Source organism: Sciurus vulgaris, assembly GCF_902686455.1.
Source record: "Sciurus vulgaris genome assembly, chromosome: 7".
Lineage (NCBI taxonomy): Eukaryota > Metazoa > Chordata > Mammalia > Rodentia > Sciuridae > Sciurus > Sciurus vulgaris.
In genome coordinates, this window is record NC_136467.1 from 115,482,821 (window position 1) to 115,497,396 (window position 14,576).

Genomic DNA, 14,576 nt, shown 5'->3' on the forward strand with positions numbered 1-14,576 from the left:
CACCTCAGTGAAATCTCCTTGCATGTTCTGTACTCATAAGAGACCTACAGCTTATATCATGCAACACTGTGAAATGTATAAGACCAACATCAGTGTTCATTGAAGTCTTCCAGCAAATATAATCCTTACTAATCTTAATTACCATTCAGAAAACTGGAACCTTTTCTTAAATACACCTTGTTAATACATCATCTCAAATATGCTTATGTGTGATATTACCTGTGGACAATACTGGAACAGTCAGAGGTTGCTAGATGCCTTGTATTGACTGGTATTGTCTTTCTCTCACACACACACACACCCCAAAACCAGACTGGAGAGAGGAAGTTTGTGGTTGCTGGATCCCAGAGAACCAATGCTCTTCAGAAATCTTTCTTCTTGGAAATTGGAATTTCTGGGTTCTAAGAATCATAGACTTGCCCAGTTACGTCACTCCAGGAAAGGCAAACTGCTCTAAGCAGTGGGTGTGCAAGGAGAGCCTGGGAGAGACAAATGACCTACTGGGGACAGAGGCAGCTGGACATACCTTTCGCCTCCTCCTTTGTAAAATGGGAGGACTGTTTTCGGCCTGTTCAGTGACCCAACACGGCCCTTTGTTACTGCACGCTTTTGTAAACTGTAAACTATAAGCTGAAATGAGGGGAACATAACATAGAATTCCTGCTCCCTGGGCCACAGCCCTTGCCCCACCCCACTCCACAAGGACAGAGAGAGAAGAATTAAGTGGTTAGTCAAGCAAGAGGTCGAATGAGGGGCTCCTGGATCCCTGTGTTCCATCCCAGCAGCCAGGGCGCCCACTCCCGGGTGCTCTGGGAGGTTGCTGTTTTATTAACCTTGAGGCGGGAGGGACCTTCTGTAATTCTCTGTGTGGTTCCTGTTCTGATGTGGGGAGAGGGAGCATAGTAGCCAAGAGGATACATTTTCGTGGAAAATGTTGCTTGGTTTTTTTATTATAAAATGCCTCTGGAAGGAGATAATAAGTAAACGGAAACCTCGACCACACTGCTTTCTGCAAGTCTGTAGCCAGAGACAAAAGAAAAAGCACATGATAAATAAAAGGAACTCCCCCCTCCATTTTCTCTCCTTTTTATTCCATTTTCTGACAAGAGCAGAGGAGGAGAACTCTGAGCCAGGCCTGCTTTCCCTGCACCACAGGGCAAATTGGCATCTTTCTTGGAAGTGTGATGTAAAGCCTATAAACCAAATCACGTGGGTCTCTGTAGTCTCTCTCTGGAGGGGACTTCAGGGTGCTATCACTGCCTGAAAACCCACTACTGGGAGGAGACCCTCAGGAGCAGGGCCCTACTTGACTGTTAGTCATTCGTAAGGTCCAGTGATCCCAAACAAGGATGAGAATCTGTCCATACAGAAGTCTCTCCTCTCTGCCAGAGGATGACTCTGTATAAGGGATGAGGGGACCCAAAGTGCAGCAGGGAGACTGCCTTGGCCTCAAAACTCCAAGTGTCCAGAGGCCAGCCTTGAGCCTGACGGGCTGTCAGCCATTCCTTGTGTGAAAAGAAAGTGACACAGCAGCCAGGTATGGTAGCGCACGCCTGTAATCCCAGTGAGTCAGGAGGCTGAGGCAGGAGTTCAAGGCCAGCCTCAGCAACCGAGCAAGACCCTGTCTTAAAATAAAAAAATATAACGAGGGCTGGGGTGTAGCTCAGTGGGAAAGTGCCCCTAGGTTCAGTCCCTGGTACCAGGAAAAGAGTTCCAGAGCCTCAGCCTCAGCACCATCCCCTCTGATCTGCTGGCCTGTGATTTCTGTTCATCACTAAAAATGTTATGTGGGGATTTTCCCCTTCTTTCTTTTATTAACACTAGACAAGTGAAGAAGAAGAAGAGTTAGAGGAAGAGGAGGAGGACCTAGAAGAAGATAGGAAATCAACAAAAGAAGAAGAAAGTGAACTGCCGAAGTCCCCGGAGCCACCACCAGTCCCTGTCCTGGCTCCCACCGAGGGACCACCTCTGCAGGCCCTTGGCCAGCCCTCTGGCTCCTTCATCTGTGAAATGCCCAATTGTGGGGCTGTAAGTGTCTGTATTGTCCAGGGTTCTGGGACAAGTGAGGGCCATGCAGCTGCCCCTGGCTATGAGAGGCTGCATTTTGGAAAGGCTACACTTTGAGCAATGAAAATTTGGTAGAGGCCGCTCCATGGGGCCATAGTTTCCTTATTCATTCAGTCAAGATATTTATGGCGTGTGTTCTGTGTCAAGCTTGATGCTGTGTGCTGGAGGACATAAAAAGGTCCCTAGCCTGGCTCAGTGGCCCATGCCTGTAATACCCAGCAACTAGGTAAGGCTGAGGCAGGAGGATCACAAGTTAGAGGCCAGCCTCAGCAACTTAGTGAGACCCTGTCTCAAAATAAAAAATAAAAAGGGCTGGGGATGGAGCTCAGTGATAGAGCACACTGGGTTCAATCCCAGTACCACCCCTACCAACACACACACACACACGCGCGCGCACACACACACACACACACACACACACACACACACACACACGAAGCCCTACCCTCAGTCCTCAGGAAATGTGTGATTCAAAGCTCTGCAGCCTGGCTCGGGAAGTAGCTCAATGATAGAGCACTTGCCCAAAATGTGCAAGGTCCTGGGTTCATTCCCCAGCACAAAAAAAAAAAGAAAGAAGAAAACTAACCAGGTACAGTAGAACACACCTGTAATCCCAGCAGATCAGGAGCCTGGGGTAGGAAGATTACAAGTTTGAGGTCAACCTCAGCAACTTAGCAAGATCCTGTCTCAAAATAAAAAATAAAAAATGGCTGGAGATGATAAAGTGCTCCTGAGTTCAATCCTCAGTAAATAAATGAAAATTTTTAAAACTTCAAAGCAAGCTGTGGCCTCCAGAAAGTCCACTCTTTCTTGATGCCTCTGCACCTCCTGGGCTGCATGTCACCCAAGGTCATGCCCTGTCGGCATGCATTTAAATGGACAAGAAGAACCTCCAGACAGGATCACCTTTTTATAAATGCAATTACTTGCTCCACTGCCTATAGTCTTACCTGTCTGGAAGGTTTTGCATTTCATATTCCATAAAGTGTTACTAATTCAAATGTCATTAATTTGAAATTTGAGAAGGTTGTTATAAAGATTTAGCTAAAGTTTGTCTTTGTATTCTGTGGGGACTGAAAGATTGACTGAACAAAGTAATTATGTAAACAGCCTAAAAGGGAGTCTGCGTAACCACCTGGCCTCATTCCCTGCACTAAAGGGAGCCTTACAGAAGCTGTCCCAGCCTTGTTGAGGGCTCCATGCATATTTTAAAGCATAATTTTAAAGGCAGTTTTGAACTCTCAGGTTTTCACCTGTCCCCCAGTAGTCTGAACTGAGAAACTTTTCCCAAATCAGGTTTCTTAAAGCCTGGCATACCTGTGCAGGCAAATTTTAGAGTATTTTCCCAAAGTGAGGATGCAGTTCCTTTAAAACGAAGGCTCTTGTCCTCAAGTTAGTGCTGTTGTCTTATGCTTGTATAATACAGAATGTATCAAATGCTGCTTATTGAGTCTGTCATTTAGATGAAAAAGGCAACAATCTTTAAAATATTTATATCCTAAAGCAGAAATGTACTTGATTTACATTTAAGGAAAAAAAGGAAAAAGTTAAAAAAAAAAAGATGTATACATTTTGCATTAGCCGTGAGAACGGGACCTGCCAGCTTCTTTCCTTCTTGGATATTTAATGTCCTGGTCTCTTTACTCTGTCACTGCCATTTTGCATGGAGTGCTTCAGTTCGGGGATGATTAAGATGTGACTTTAAATGACAATATCTCTTGGTGAATTTGTTCAGAAATTGGATATTTCCTCAATTCATAGTTACAGTGTACAGTAAATTTTTTACTGAGCTGAAAGTCATCTTTTATTTTGCCCCATCAGAAATGCTCAGCAAGATAGATATTGTTTAATGACTTTTTTAAATCAAAGGAGGGAAGGCATGCTGGTCTTATTCCTTGCATAACAATAGAGGCTGTAGTTGTCAAATCAGTGATAGATTTTGTTTTTCTCTGTAAGACAATAAATAGGACTTGCAAAATGAACACAGAGTAGCCCCTATAGCTGGGCAGCTTGATGGGCACCCCTGTTGGCTGTTAAGCTTAATAAGCTGGAAGTCCCGGCTCTCGGGCTTCAGGGCTGGGGATTACATCCCCTTACTGCAGTGGTCCTGAACCGAGGACCCAAGAACATTCCATTCCCCAAGAACATTTGGCAGTGTCTGGAGCCATGTTCATCAGGACTCTGGAAGTGGCACCCGGTGGGTAGAGGCCAGAAGTACTTCTAAACATCAGCAGTGTACAGGACAGTCCCCACAGTGAAGAATCACCCAGCCCCAGGTGTCCATAGTGCTGAGGCTGGAACCCCTGCTTTGTGGAATCTTCAGAAAGACTTGCAGGTTCTTCCCCTTTGTATTCCCTGTATTGAAAGGTTGGGGTCTTAAACACGCTTAAACAATGGCTTCCCAGATGGGGGTGTGGTCCAGTGGCAGAGCACCGGGGTGAGAGGACCTGGCTTCAGGCCCCAGCACTGGGGACAGAGGGGCAGGGTTTAAGCAATGGGCTCCTGATTGAGGCTGTATGGAGGTGGAGAATGTGCCAGAGCACCTCATCAGTGTCTTTTGCACTATTCCTTGGGGTGGTAGGGCTTCCTGGGTGGAGACAGCTGAGTAAGGGGGCCAGATTCCCGCCCGTCCTCTCCGTTTCAGCCAGAGCATCTCTGCTTTTAACCTGAGGTTTGAGGAAGACCAAATTCTTTAATGAAGAGGGAGGGAATTGGTTTTCCATTGGGGGAAAAAAAAAGTTTGAAAACAGGTCCAACCCCCTCATTTTTGCATATGGGGGAAAAAATGAGGTGTCTCAAAGGAAAATGGCCCAAGAGCCACCCGCGAGTTATGACGGACTGGATGTAGACTCCCAGTCTTCTGAATTTGAGATGGTGCCTTTGTCCTCTGTGCATGTGCCACGTTGCCTCTCCTCTCCAGATGATGAAAATGATGATGTTTTGGTTGGCACAGCATTTGTGGTTGCGGTATTTGAGCTTGGCTTTCTGTGGCATAGGCCCAGAGTTTGCTTAGACAATATGCTTGTGCTGTCGTTAGACACTGTTTCATGTATCACCTGTTTTACCAATGAGTAACTAATAACCCTAATTTCCTTTTCAGGACTGTAGATGTCATGTCACTCCCTTTCTTCCCCAGGTGTTCAGCTCCCGACAGGCACTGAATGGCCATGCCCGCATCCACGGTGGCACCAACCAGGTGACCAAGACTCGAGGTGCTGTCCCCTCTGGGAAGCAGAAGCCTGGCAGCACCCAGAGTGGGTATTGCTCGGTGAAGAGTTCACCTTCTCACAGCACCACCAGTGGCGAGACAGACCCCACCACCATCTTCCCCTGCAAGGAGTGTGGCAAGTAGGTGGACTCGAACTAGGGTCTGAACCAGAGTGGATGATGGCTTGTAGGGCCCAGGCCAAGACAGTCTGAGGTTTCATCAGCTGCAGTAAGAACCTAGAGTCTCAACTCTCCTTCATGCCATCCTTAGGGTCTGTAAGGTAGACCCTCTCTGTGACTCAGAACATGGCCATTCTAGGCCTCGAAGGATGAGCATCTTCAGAGAGCAAACCTCTAGTGACAAACTTTACTCCTTTCCAGAAATGGTATGTGGAACTCCAATTCCCACTTTCTCCCTACACATCCAAACTATATTCACTAATGTCATTATCTTTGCATCCCTGCTGAGTGTTTTGAGAATGGCTTCAGGACACCTAATCAGGAGCTCCATAACAGAGGTGTCTCAAACATCACACACCTACCGTCACTGCTCACTCCTATTCCCAGGGCAGACATCACTAATGGAGCACCACACTCATTGCTATCACATTAAGACAGGGCCTCAAATTCTATCATCATGCTTCAAGCTTGTACAACCAGTTGATTAGAGTTGATACATGGGATAAAACCTATTTGTTGTCACTGCCCTCTTAGATACAGTTTAAAACAACAACTAAGGGGGAAACTGACAGTAGGTAGTAATAAAAGCAGCTAATGTTTACTGAGTACTTACTTCATGTACATGAACTCAGTCCTCACACAGAAACTCCAGGTGATACATCACTGTCTTCATCCTTGTTTTATAAGTAGGAATTTAAAGTTAGGTAAAATGCCTTGCCTGGGTCACACTGCCAGTGAAGAACAGACCAAGACTTGAACCCATGCTCGTTCAGATGAAGAGCCAGGGTTCCTGACTGTTGCTCTGTCCTTTTGGTTTGCTTTGTTTGCTTACCTTAGGAAGAAAATATCGTTCATGGTAAGCTGCATGGTTCCGTCTCCTGGAATTCTGGGAGAAAATTCCAGTTTCCTTCCTAGTGAATGTCTGACTCGAGGGCATTACATGGTCATGCAGATCCTTCAGGAGTCTTACCAAGCTTCTCTTCCCATAACCTCCAATGCCACTAACACAAGAAATGTCACCTGGAGAGACACCAGCCAGGAGGATGCCAAAATTGCCAAGAAAGCATCCCTACTTACATAAGTGAGGCCAGTTGGGACCGCCCCCTCCACATCCTCATAGGATGTATCTGGCCGCTTTGTAGTAACTGCTGTCAATCAGCCCTCACTATCTGGCATTATTTTAAAGAATTTTTACATGTATTGATCCATTTACTCTTTAAAATACCTTGTGAGGCAGGTGCTCTTAGTAACTTCATTATAAACAGAAACTAAGACAGAGAAAGGTTATGCCACATGGGGGTGCAAAGCACACAGTCTGGAGCAGCCTCGTGTTCTTAGCCTCTAGGCTATGCTGCCTCTGTGCGAACCTAATTCAGTCCCAGGACACCCACCACAGGGCACTGGACCCAGCTTGTCCCTTCCCCCTTGTGGAGGCAGGGATGGGAGAAGAGGGTTTAGGTGTTGGCTCCTCTGCTCTGCAGTCTTTCAGAGCATGCCATTTTGTCATCTTCACATCACCACCCTGCACACATCGAGGGAGCCACCGAATGAAGGAGTCCCCAGACTGCTCATCAGGCTTATTTATTTGGAGTAATGGTGAAGCCACCCTGAGCTCAGTTCTCTCCCACTTGTCCTGGAGTGGAAGTGTGGGGTCTGGCCAGTTCCCTCTGAAAGGAGCCCCCGCCTTCCGTTTAGCCAGTTCAAACAGGCTATACCTCCTTATTCCACCAGGTGGAGACAAAGGACACTTTAACACACAAACAAGCACATTGCGCATACCTAGTCTGAAGCTCTGAAATCCAAAATGCTCCTAAATCTGAAACTTTTTGAGCACACCAACATGACACCACAAGTGGAAAATTCCATATCATGAAACTTTGTTTCATAGCCAAAACTATTTAAAATTATTTTATTGTATAAAAATACCTTTGGGCCATTGTGTGTAAGGCATATATGAAACAAATGAATTTCATGTTTAGACTTCAGTTCTACCCTCAAGATATCTCTTATATTTATACAAATATTCAAAAATCAAAAATAATATCTAAAATCTGAAGCCATTCTGGGCCCAAGTCTTTGCGGGGGGGGGGGTGCTGGGGATGGAATCCAGGGCCTTATACATGCAAGGCAAAGCACTTCACTTAATCAACTGAGCTATATTCCCAGCCCCCAAGTCTTTTGATAAGGGATATTCAATCTATTTTTCATGCTTTCTGACTGTATTTCAGTGGCATGATTAAATATGGCTCTCGTTTTTATGTTGCTTGGATTCTTTTTCTACCAAAAGTCTGGTTAAGATTTTATGGAAAATAGAAGTATTTTCCGTGGTTTTCCCTACTAGGAGTGACATTAGGTAAATGTTCACAGATGCCTTCTTTAGTTGCTGAAATTATGTTTATTTCATTAAACAGTTTTCAGTATGTCTGAATGGAATTCATCAACCCTGTTTGACTTGGATTTTAGAAATCAGGTTTTGGGGTTTGTTGTGTGTTTATCCTTTGGGCACTTAGAAGTGAATAATAATACTAATAAAGTATTTATGCCACCCCATCCATAAACATGGTCTCACATCTGGGCAAACTTTCTCTGAAAATGTTCCAGATAGTAAATATGTTAGTCATTGAGACTGCACTCTCTTTTTCTCAGCTACTCTGCCCTGCCCTTGAGCACAAGAGCTGCCATAGACAGAACAAACAAGTTGACACAGATGCATTCTGTTAAAACTTTATTTATAAAAAACAGGCTAGATCTGATCCATTGACCATAGATTGCAGGCCCCTGGTAAAGAATAATCCCCAAAATATGATAGCTATTCTTTTATCCCAGGGCTTCTCAACTTCAGCACTCTTGACATCTACATCTTTTCCTTGCTGGGGAAAAGACTGCCTTCTGCAAAGTAGAATGTTCAGTAGCACCCCCAGCCTCCATCCACTTGATGCCAGAAGAACACCTCCCCCACTTAAGGTGTGACAACCAAAAATGTCTCCAGACATTGCCCAGTGTTGCCTGGGAGGGCATAATCATCCCAGCTGAGACCCACTTTTATTCTAAGGCCAACAGTAGAAAATGATAATATGATGGCCAACAACAAGGAGTTTTCAATGAAAAGATGTGGTAGATATAGCTCAGAAGACAAGCACCAGGAAGATAGAAGTGAGGCCATTGGAACTGACCACACAGGGTTTGTGGTGACCTTGAGAAGGGCAACCAGAGAACAAGAGGCTGATTGGAGAGGGCAGAGGAGAGAAAGGGGGATGCACCAAGTACATGCAGGCAGATCCTTCACCAACCCTGACTGGAAGAGCAGGGACAGAAGCCAGGAGCAGATGTTGGGTTGTTTAATGATAGGGACTCTCAGAGATCGACAGTATGATCTGCGGATTCTCTATTGTAGAAGGCGTGGATAGTGATGTGGAGGCAGGGAGGCTGAAGAAGGAGAAAGAGCACTTGTTCCAGACCCCAGAAGGACCCAAAGGCCTTCTCCAAGGCCCCTGCCATTGTCCTGGGAAGGAGGCCTGACATGCCAATAGTGCACTCCTGTTCCCATCCCTCTCCTTACAATGCTTGGAGAGAAGGAAAGGGAGGTGATGGGCCACAGCAAGAGAATGTCAAAGGACTCTGTAAAGCCACCCCAAACAAGATGTCCAACCTGCATCCACATTCCCTGTAGGACACTGGGATCTCCAAGAATTCAGATCTCCTTATAAATTTTATGTGCTTTGTTTTCTTCATTTTTAGAGTCTTCTTCAAGATCAAAAGCCGAAACGCACACATGAAAACTCACAGGCAGCAGGAGGAACAGCAGAGGCAAAAGGCTCAGAAGGCAGCTTTTGCTGCGGAAATGGCAGCCACAATCGAGAGGACTACAGGGTCGGTGGGGACGCCAGGACTCCTGCCCCTGGACCAGCTGGGTCTGATCAAGCCCATCAAGGATGCAGACACCCTCGATGACGACGTGGTCCAGCAGCTAGGAGGCGTCATGGAAGAGGCTGAGGTCGTGGACACCGATCTTCTCTTGGATGACCAAGATTCAGTTTTGCTTCAGGGTGACGCGGAACTCTAAAGCCCTGTTTGTTGCTTAGAGACAGTGAGAACCCATGGCCTCCGTCTTTATTAATCAGGAAACCTGGACTGCCTGCTTGTTTTGTAACCCTTTTAAACTACCTGTTTAAAAAGTGGTCGTTTTATTCAGGTTTAGAAAAAAATCCAGTTTCTTTTTCCTTTTTTTTTTTAAATTGTTGGCGGGGGGGTTGGGGGAATAAATAATTGGCACAACTATCTTCAAGAGGTGTTTCATCTGGGCTACGTTCTCATGAAATCATTCCCAGCAGGGAATGGACCTGACGTCATGTTCCGTTGCTTTCAGATGTCAACCATCCTGGTTGCCTTCTATCCCAAAGCTTGCCATGTGTGTGTGTGTGCGTGTGCGTGTGGGTACATGTGTGAAGCAGGCTATGCTCTTCATGCTGGGGCCTTGGGCCATTTTTCCCACCAAGAGTTATTTTTCTGTCCAGACCTGTCAGGAACTGTTCTTTTTCCTCCACCAAAAAAACAGATCAGAAGAACTTATTCTTTTTGCAGTGCTGTACGTGGTCAGTGGAGTTCTGAAATTACTTTGTGTCACTTGAAAGATGGATGACACAACATTCACTGGGAATTTGCTGTCATTCATGTCTGCTGGACTGAAGTTTACCTAGATACCAGCTAAGAGAGGGTTTTCTAACAAATACAAAGGAAATAGCATTGAAGGCCAACAATAATAGTTTCAGATACACTTTTGCTTCAATGTTTGCATTCAAACAATGAATGTGTTCATTACAAGTCACTTACCAAAGCACTTCGAGACTTCACAAAGCTGCACGACTTTGCTCTGCCTCCTCCTGCCCCTTTCAGCAGGGTTGCTGTTTGTACTTGAAGGCAATAAACTTTCTAATCCTTCAAAAATGTCACTATCCGGCTTTTGAACTGAGTCAGACTGACCCATCCCACTATTAGTGCACAAGTCAGACTGGGACTTAGGCCCTGCAAGGAGGGGATTGCTCCTCTCGGCCCCCTTTCAGTGTTAATGCCGCATGACCTCCGGAGCAGGTGTTCTCAGGCCTCTCCCCTCCCTAGCTAGCTGCCCAGCTCCACCAAAGGGTAGCGATCACTCTGGGCCACTGTGCTGACACAGTAATGCTGGCCATCAGGCAGAGTATCAGCAGAGGCATGAGGACGGGACCTGAGCATCCTTTAAATTTGACTCTGCAAAAGCATTAGCACACATTCATGGGGGCCCACTGTGATCTGTCACAGCCCCACACAGGCAGTGATTTCTGAATCTCAGGAAAGCCACAGACAAGAAAAATAACAAAGATCTTATTTCCAGCATTTTGTTTTCAGAGATGTCTTGGAGGTTTCCTTCCTCTTTAAGAAAAAAAAAAAAAAAAACTGTTTTGTTTGCTGCCTTTTCAATGGGTTAATCTATCCTGTGTTTTATCTAAGAAGTTCTGAGTTAAAAACTGCCTGGACATCAGGCATCAGCTTGGTGGCAGTTATTACAGAACCATTGCAACTGTCATGTCATCATCAGATCTTGAAGTGACCTCCCTCTGGTCTGAGGGTGAGCCTGGAATGGTTCTGCCATTGGGTCTACAGATGCTTATCTGTCAAAAGACCAAATGCCCAGAAAAATGTTTATAAAGCAAATGTATCCCTTCTATTTGGAGACTTGCTCAGCTGTTCCAGTTTTAAACATTAAAAATAAACTGAGTTCTCACAGCAAAAAATAAAATGCACAATTTTAATTTTCCATGCAGTATAGGGTAAGGATCTTTGACTTGAAATAACCAAAGAACTCCTCTTTAATGAGACAGTTCAAATACCTGAATTAGTATTTCTTGACTATCAAAGAATTGACTTCCTAGTATAATATTGCACTTATTTTTTTTTTTTTCTGGAATGATCTGCCTGCATGGATGTATTGTGTTTTAGTGTCCCCCACCCACCCACCCACCCCAAAGAACTTTTCTTCCTAATGGTTAATGTCTTCAACACGGTTACTGTTTACTATCAGATGGTTTTTCATTAGTGAATTTAGACCTCTTTGAGAAAGCTTGTATATAAAAAGTTAACAGATATATTTTATGGAAAAACCCATCTTATTTTCAAATATATTTAACTGCTGTTATATTTTATTAGAGGAAGGTTGTAAATATTTTCTAGGAGTTCTATTGTAAAGAAAAGTATTTTTGAAAAAAATTAATGTAATAAAAATGAAAACATTTTTAAATAGCGGCTGTGATTGCTTCCTGTTCTGGCTTCTTTATGTTCTATTCTCAACAGATGACTTGCATGCCTTCCATATTGGGGTGTAATTTATTCAGGTTTGCACTATTATCAGTTGACATCTTAATATTCAGTGTGCTTAACTGTATTTTCCTGGAATGCAGTTACCTTGGTCCATATCAAAGCACTATGTATAGCATATTCATAATTTTTCTTTTGTAATGTGTGTATTTTTAATAAGGATTTTATGTAACATTTTGGCAAAAAGAGGACAGTATTTTCTAGTGAATTTTATAATAACATTTTGCTAAAAATGTTTCTTCCTAGGTCAGTTTTTGTTAAGGTGAACCAAAAGTCTTATTTTACCAGGGGTTTAAAAAAGTTTGAAGCTTGAAAGCAAAGTTATATTTAAACATCATATGTAACAAATAAATAAAGATGTTTTATAGACTTGTCCTAAAAAGGTGCATTCCTTAAAAGAAAATAATAATAACTGGGGCATTCTAGATTGCTTCCCCTCCTGAGTGTTAAGCATTTTTTTAAAATTATCACAATACTTTTTCAGGAAGAGAACCAGGAGAACTTTACTTCAGTTCCAGTCATTAACCTTAGAAATTTCTTACAGTTCCTAGAGATGGGCATTCATCAAAGAGAAATGTAACCAAATACACACTGTCATATTTATTTGTGAAAACCTGATTCAATATTGCATCAGCTGCTCTGAAAATAAAATATTATCTTTCTGAGTTTCATTTGGCTTACATATTCCTTTTTTCTAGCCACTGAAATGACTTTTCAATGCTGAGTAAGTGCTAGTTGGTTTATGTTGACACAGGTTTGACAGGTCAGTTGGTCACACTTCATTCTCATTAAAGTTACCCTCTCCCTCCATCCCTCCTCCAGAAATGAGGATGCACATTTCAAGCCGTGGATGGGGCACTTGAAGATGTGACACATGCTTACCAGTATTGTTCAAGCTCATATTACCTGCAGGAATCTACAGTAAACCATCCACAGCATCCATGTCTGCCCTGATTTATTTCCATTTTGCATGTGGATTTGCAAATGTCAATGTATGTTTGCTTTTTAATGGTCAAAAGCAAACTTTGGAAGAAATTTGAAATGCTGGGTCTTACATAGAATTTGCCTTAGGTGGGGACATGTACTGTTCAAGACCTTGATCTTCTAGCTTCTTTGGTTTGTTTTGTACTTTCATTTTAGTCATCTATTTTGGACAGTCCCATATCAATTAAAATAGTTCTTCGAGAAGCAGTGTACATTTAGCCACTGTTGTAAATTTAAAGTCAGCTTCCAGAGGCCCAGGTGTCCAATCTGCAGATTTCTCCTACATTACGCTCAGTGGATCAGTCTTCATGAGCTAGGCACTTTGTTATACCCAGGGCAGCGGGGAGTGTATAAAAATGACTGTACATGATTCCTTCACTACAAAGAATTTAATACCCAGAAAGAACAAGCAGGGACCTGGGAACTGATTCAGGTTCACCATTGGGAAGAGTAAAGGTCAGGCTTTATTAATATTCTGAACTTCCTTGCCATCACCCACACATTTGCAGCAATTTATAGCAGATGCCCAGTAACTATTTGCTAATTACCTTTCTAGTCTCTTCCAGGTATGCTTTGTGTGTGTGTGTGTGTGTGTGTGTGTGTGTGTGTGTGTGTGAGAGAGAGAGACAGAGAGAGAGAGAGAGAGAGAGAGAGAGAGAGAGAAACAACCTCAAGTCAATTCTGAGTTCCATGGCTTCTCAGTCAGCCTTCCTCAGCGACAGCCAGCCAGCTGAGTTGTATGTGTTCTAGAAATATGAATGGATTTTAATGTTGACCAAAACTAAACATAATTAGACATTTGAAGAAATCAAGAGAGCTGGAGTTGTGGCTCAGTGGTAGAGCACTTACCTGGCAGGTGTGAGGCCCTGGGTTCAATACTCAGCACCACATATAAATAAATAAAATAAAAGATCCATTGACAACTAAAAAGTTAAAAAAAAGAAAGAAACTGAATAACACCTTCCTAAATGAGCTGATCTTTGTCTTGGTTTTGCAGTGTTAGGGACTGGGCTTTGCGAATGCCGGGCAAGAACTCTACCCCCGAGCTACACCCCCAGTCCTGTACAAGATCTTGGATTCCAGATATCCCTACATAAAACAGCCATTAAAAGGCTGTTTTTTGTTTGTTTGTTTGTTTTTTGTTTTGTTTTGTTTTGTTTTTAATGTAAGGGATAATCTTTTGAAATGAATCTCTTCAAAAACAGAACTGGTGCAATCAAAATATAATTTTGATGTGCAAGATCTGTGTCTTCCTGCAGATAAAGCAAGATGCACCTGCATCAACTACCTGCTGCCCTTGACCTGCTCATCTCCATTAGGCCAGACATTAGAAAGTTCTAGGCTGCAGGAAAGAGATTCATAATGGATAGGCCAAGCTTCAGAACACCGTCCATCCCCACACACTGTGCCAAAGAGCCAGGTCCACAGCCATACTGTTGGCAAAACCTGGTCCCCCTCACCTTTTTGGTGGTATGAGGGTCAAACCCAAGGCCTTGCCCTTCCTAGGTAAGTGCTCTTCCAGTGGAGTACATCCCAGGCCTGGTTTTTCCCTTTACAATGACTCTCCCCTTACCCCCAGTTAATTGGATCATATTGGCATGGGACTCAAAGCCATTAGTCCCATAGGCCATTCAGTGACATATGATATGGCTTAGCGAAGAAAGATGAGGAGATGGAATCAAATTCCTACCTCTCAGACAGTATGAATGAAGAAACTTGATGAGCTGGAGGCAGCAAGCAAAGGCAACAAGCAGAGCAGAGCCCTGAGGTAGCATGAACTATTGGTAAGC

At 43.8% G+C, this 14,576-nt stretch overlaps 1 protein-coding gene across 18 annotated transcripts in view; it reads left to right on the forward strand.

Annotated features, from left to right (window-relative positions):
- Positions 1-12,473, forward strand: part of TRERF1 (transcriptional regulating factor 1) — a 206,621-nt gene extending 194,148 nt beyond the window's left edge. For 15 of the 18 annotated variants that reach the window (XM_079147724.1, XM_079147730.1, XM_079147725.1 and 12 more), the window contains 3 exons: positions 1,825-2,028; positions 5,168-5,415; positions 9,193-12,473. In XM_079147724.1, coding sequence (XP_079003850.1) covers positions 1,825-2,028; positions 5,168-5,415; positions 9,193-9,517 — 777 coding nt within the window. In that variant the 3' untranslated portion in view covers positions 9,518-12,473. The remainder of the gene's footprint in view (positions 1-1,824; positions 2,029-5,167; positions 5,416-9,192) is intronic. The other 3 variants (XM_079147716.1, XM_079147719.1, XM_079147721.1) reach the window with 1 other exon arrangement.
- Positions 12,474-14,576: the final 2,103 nt, after the last annotated feature.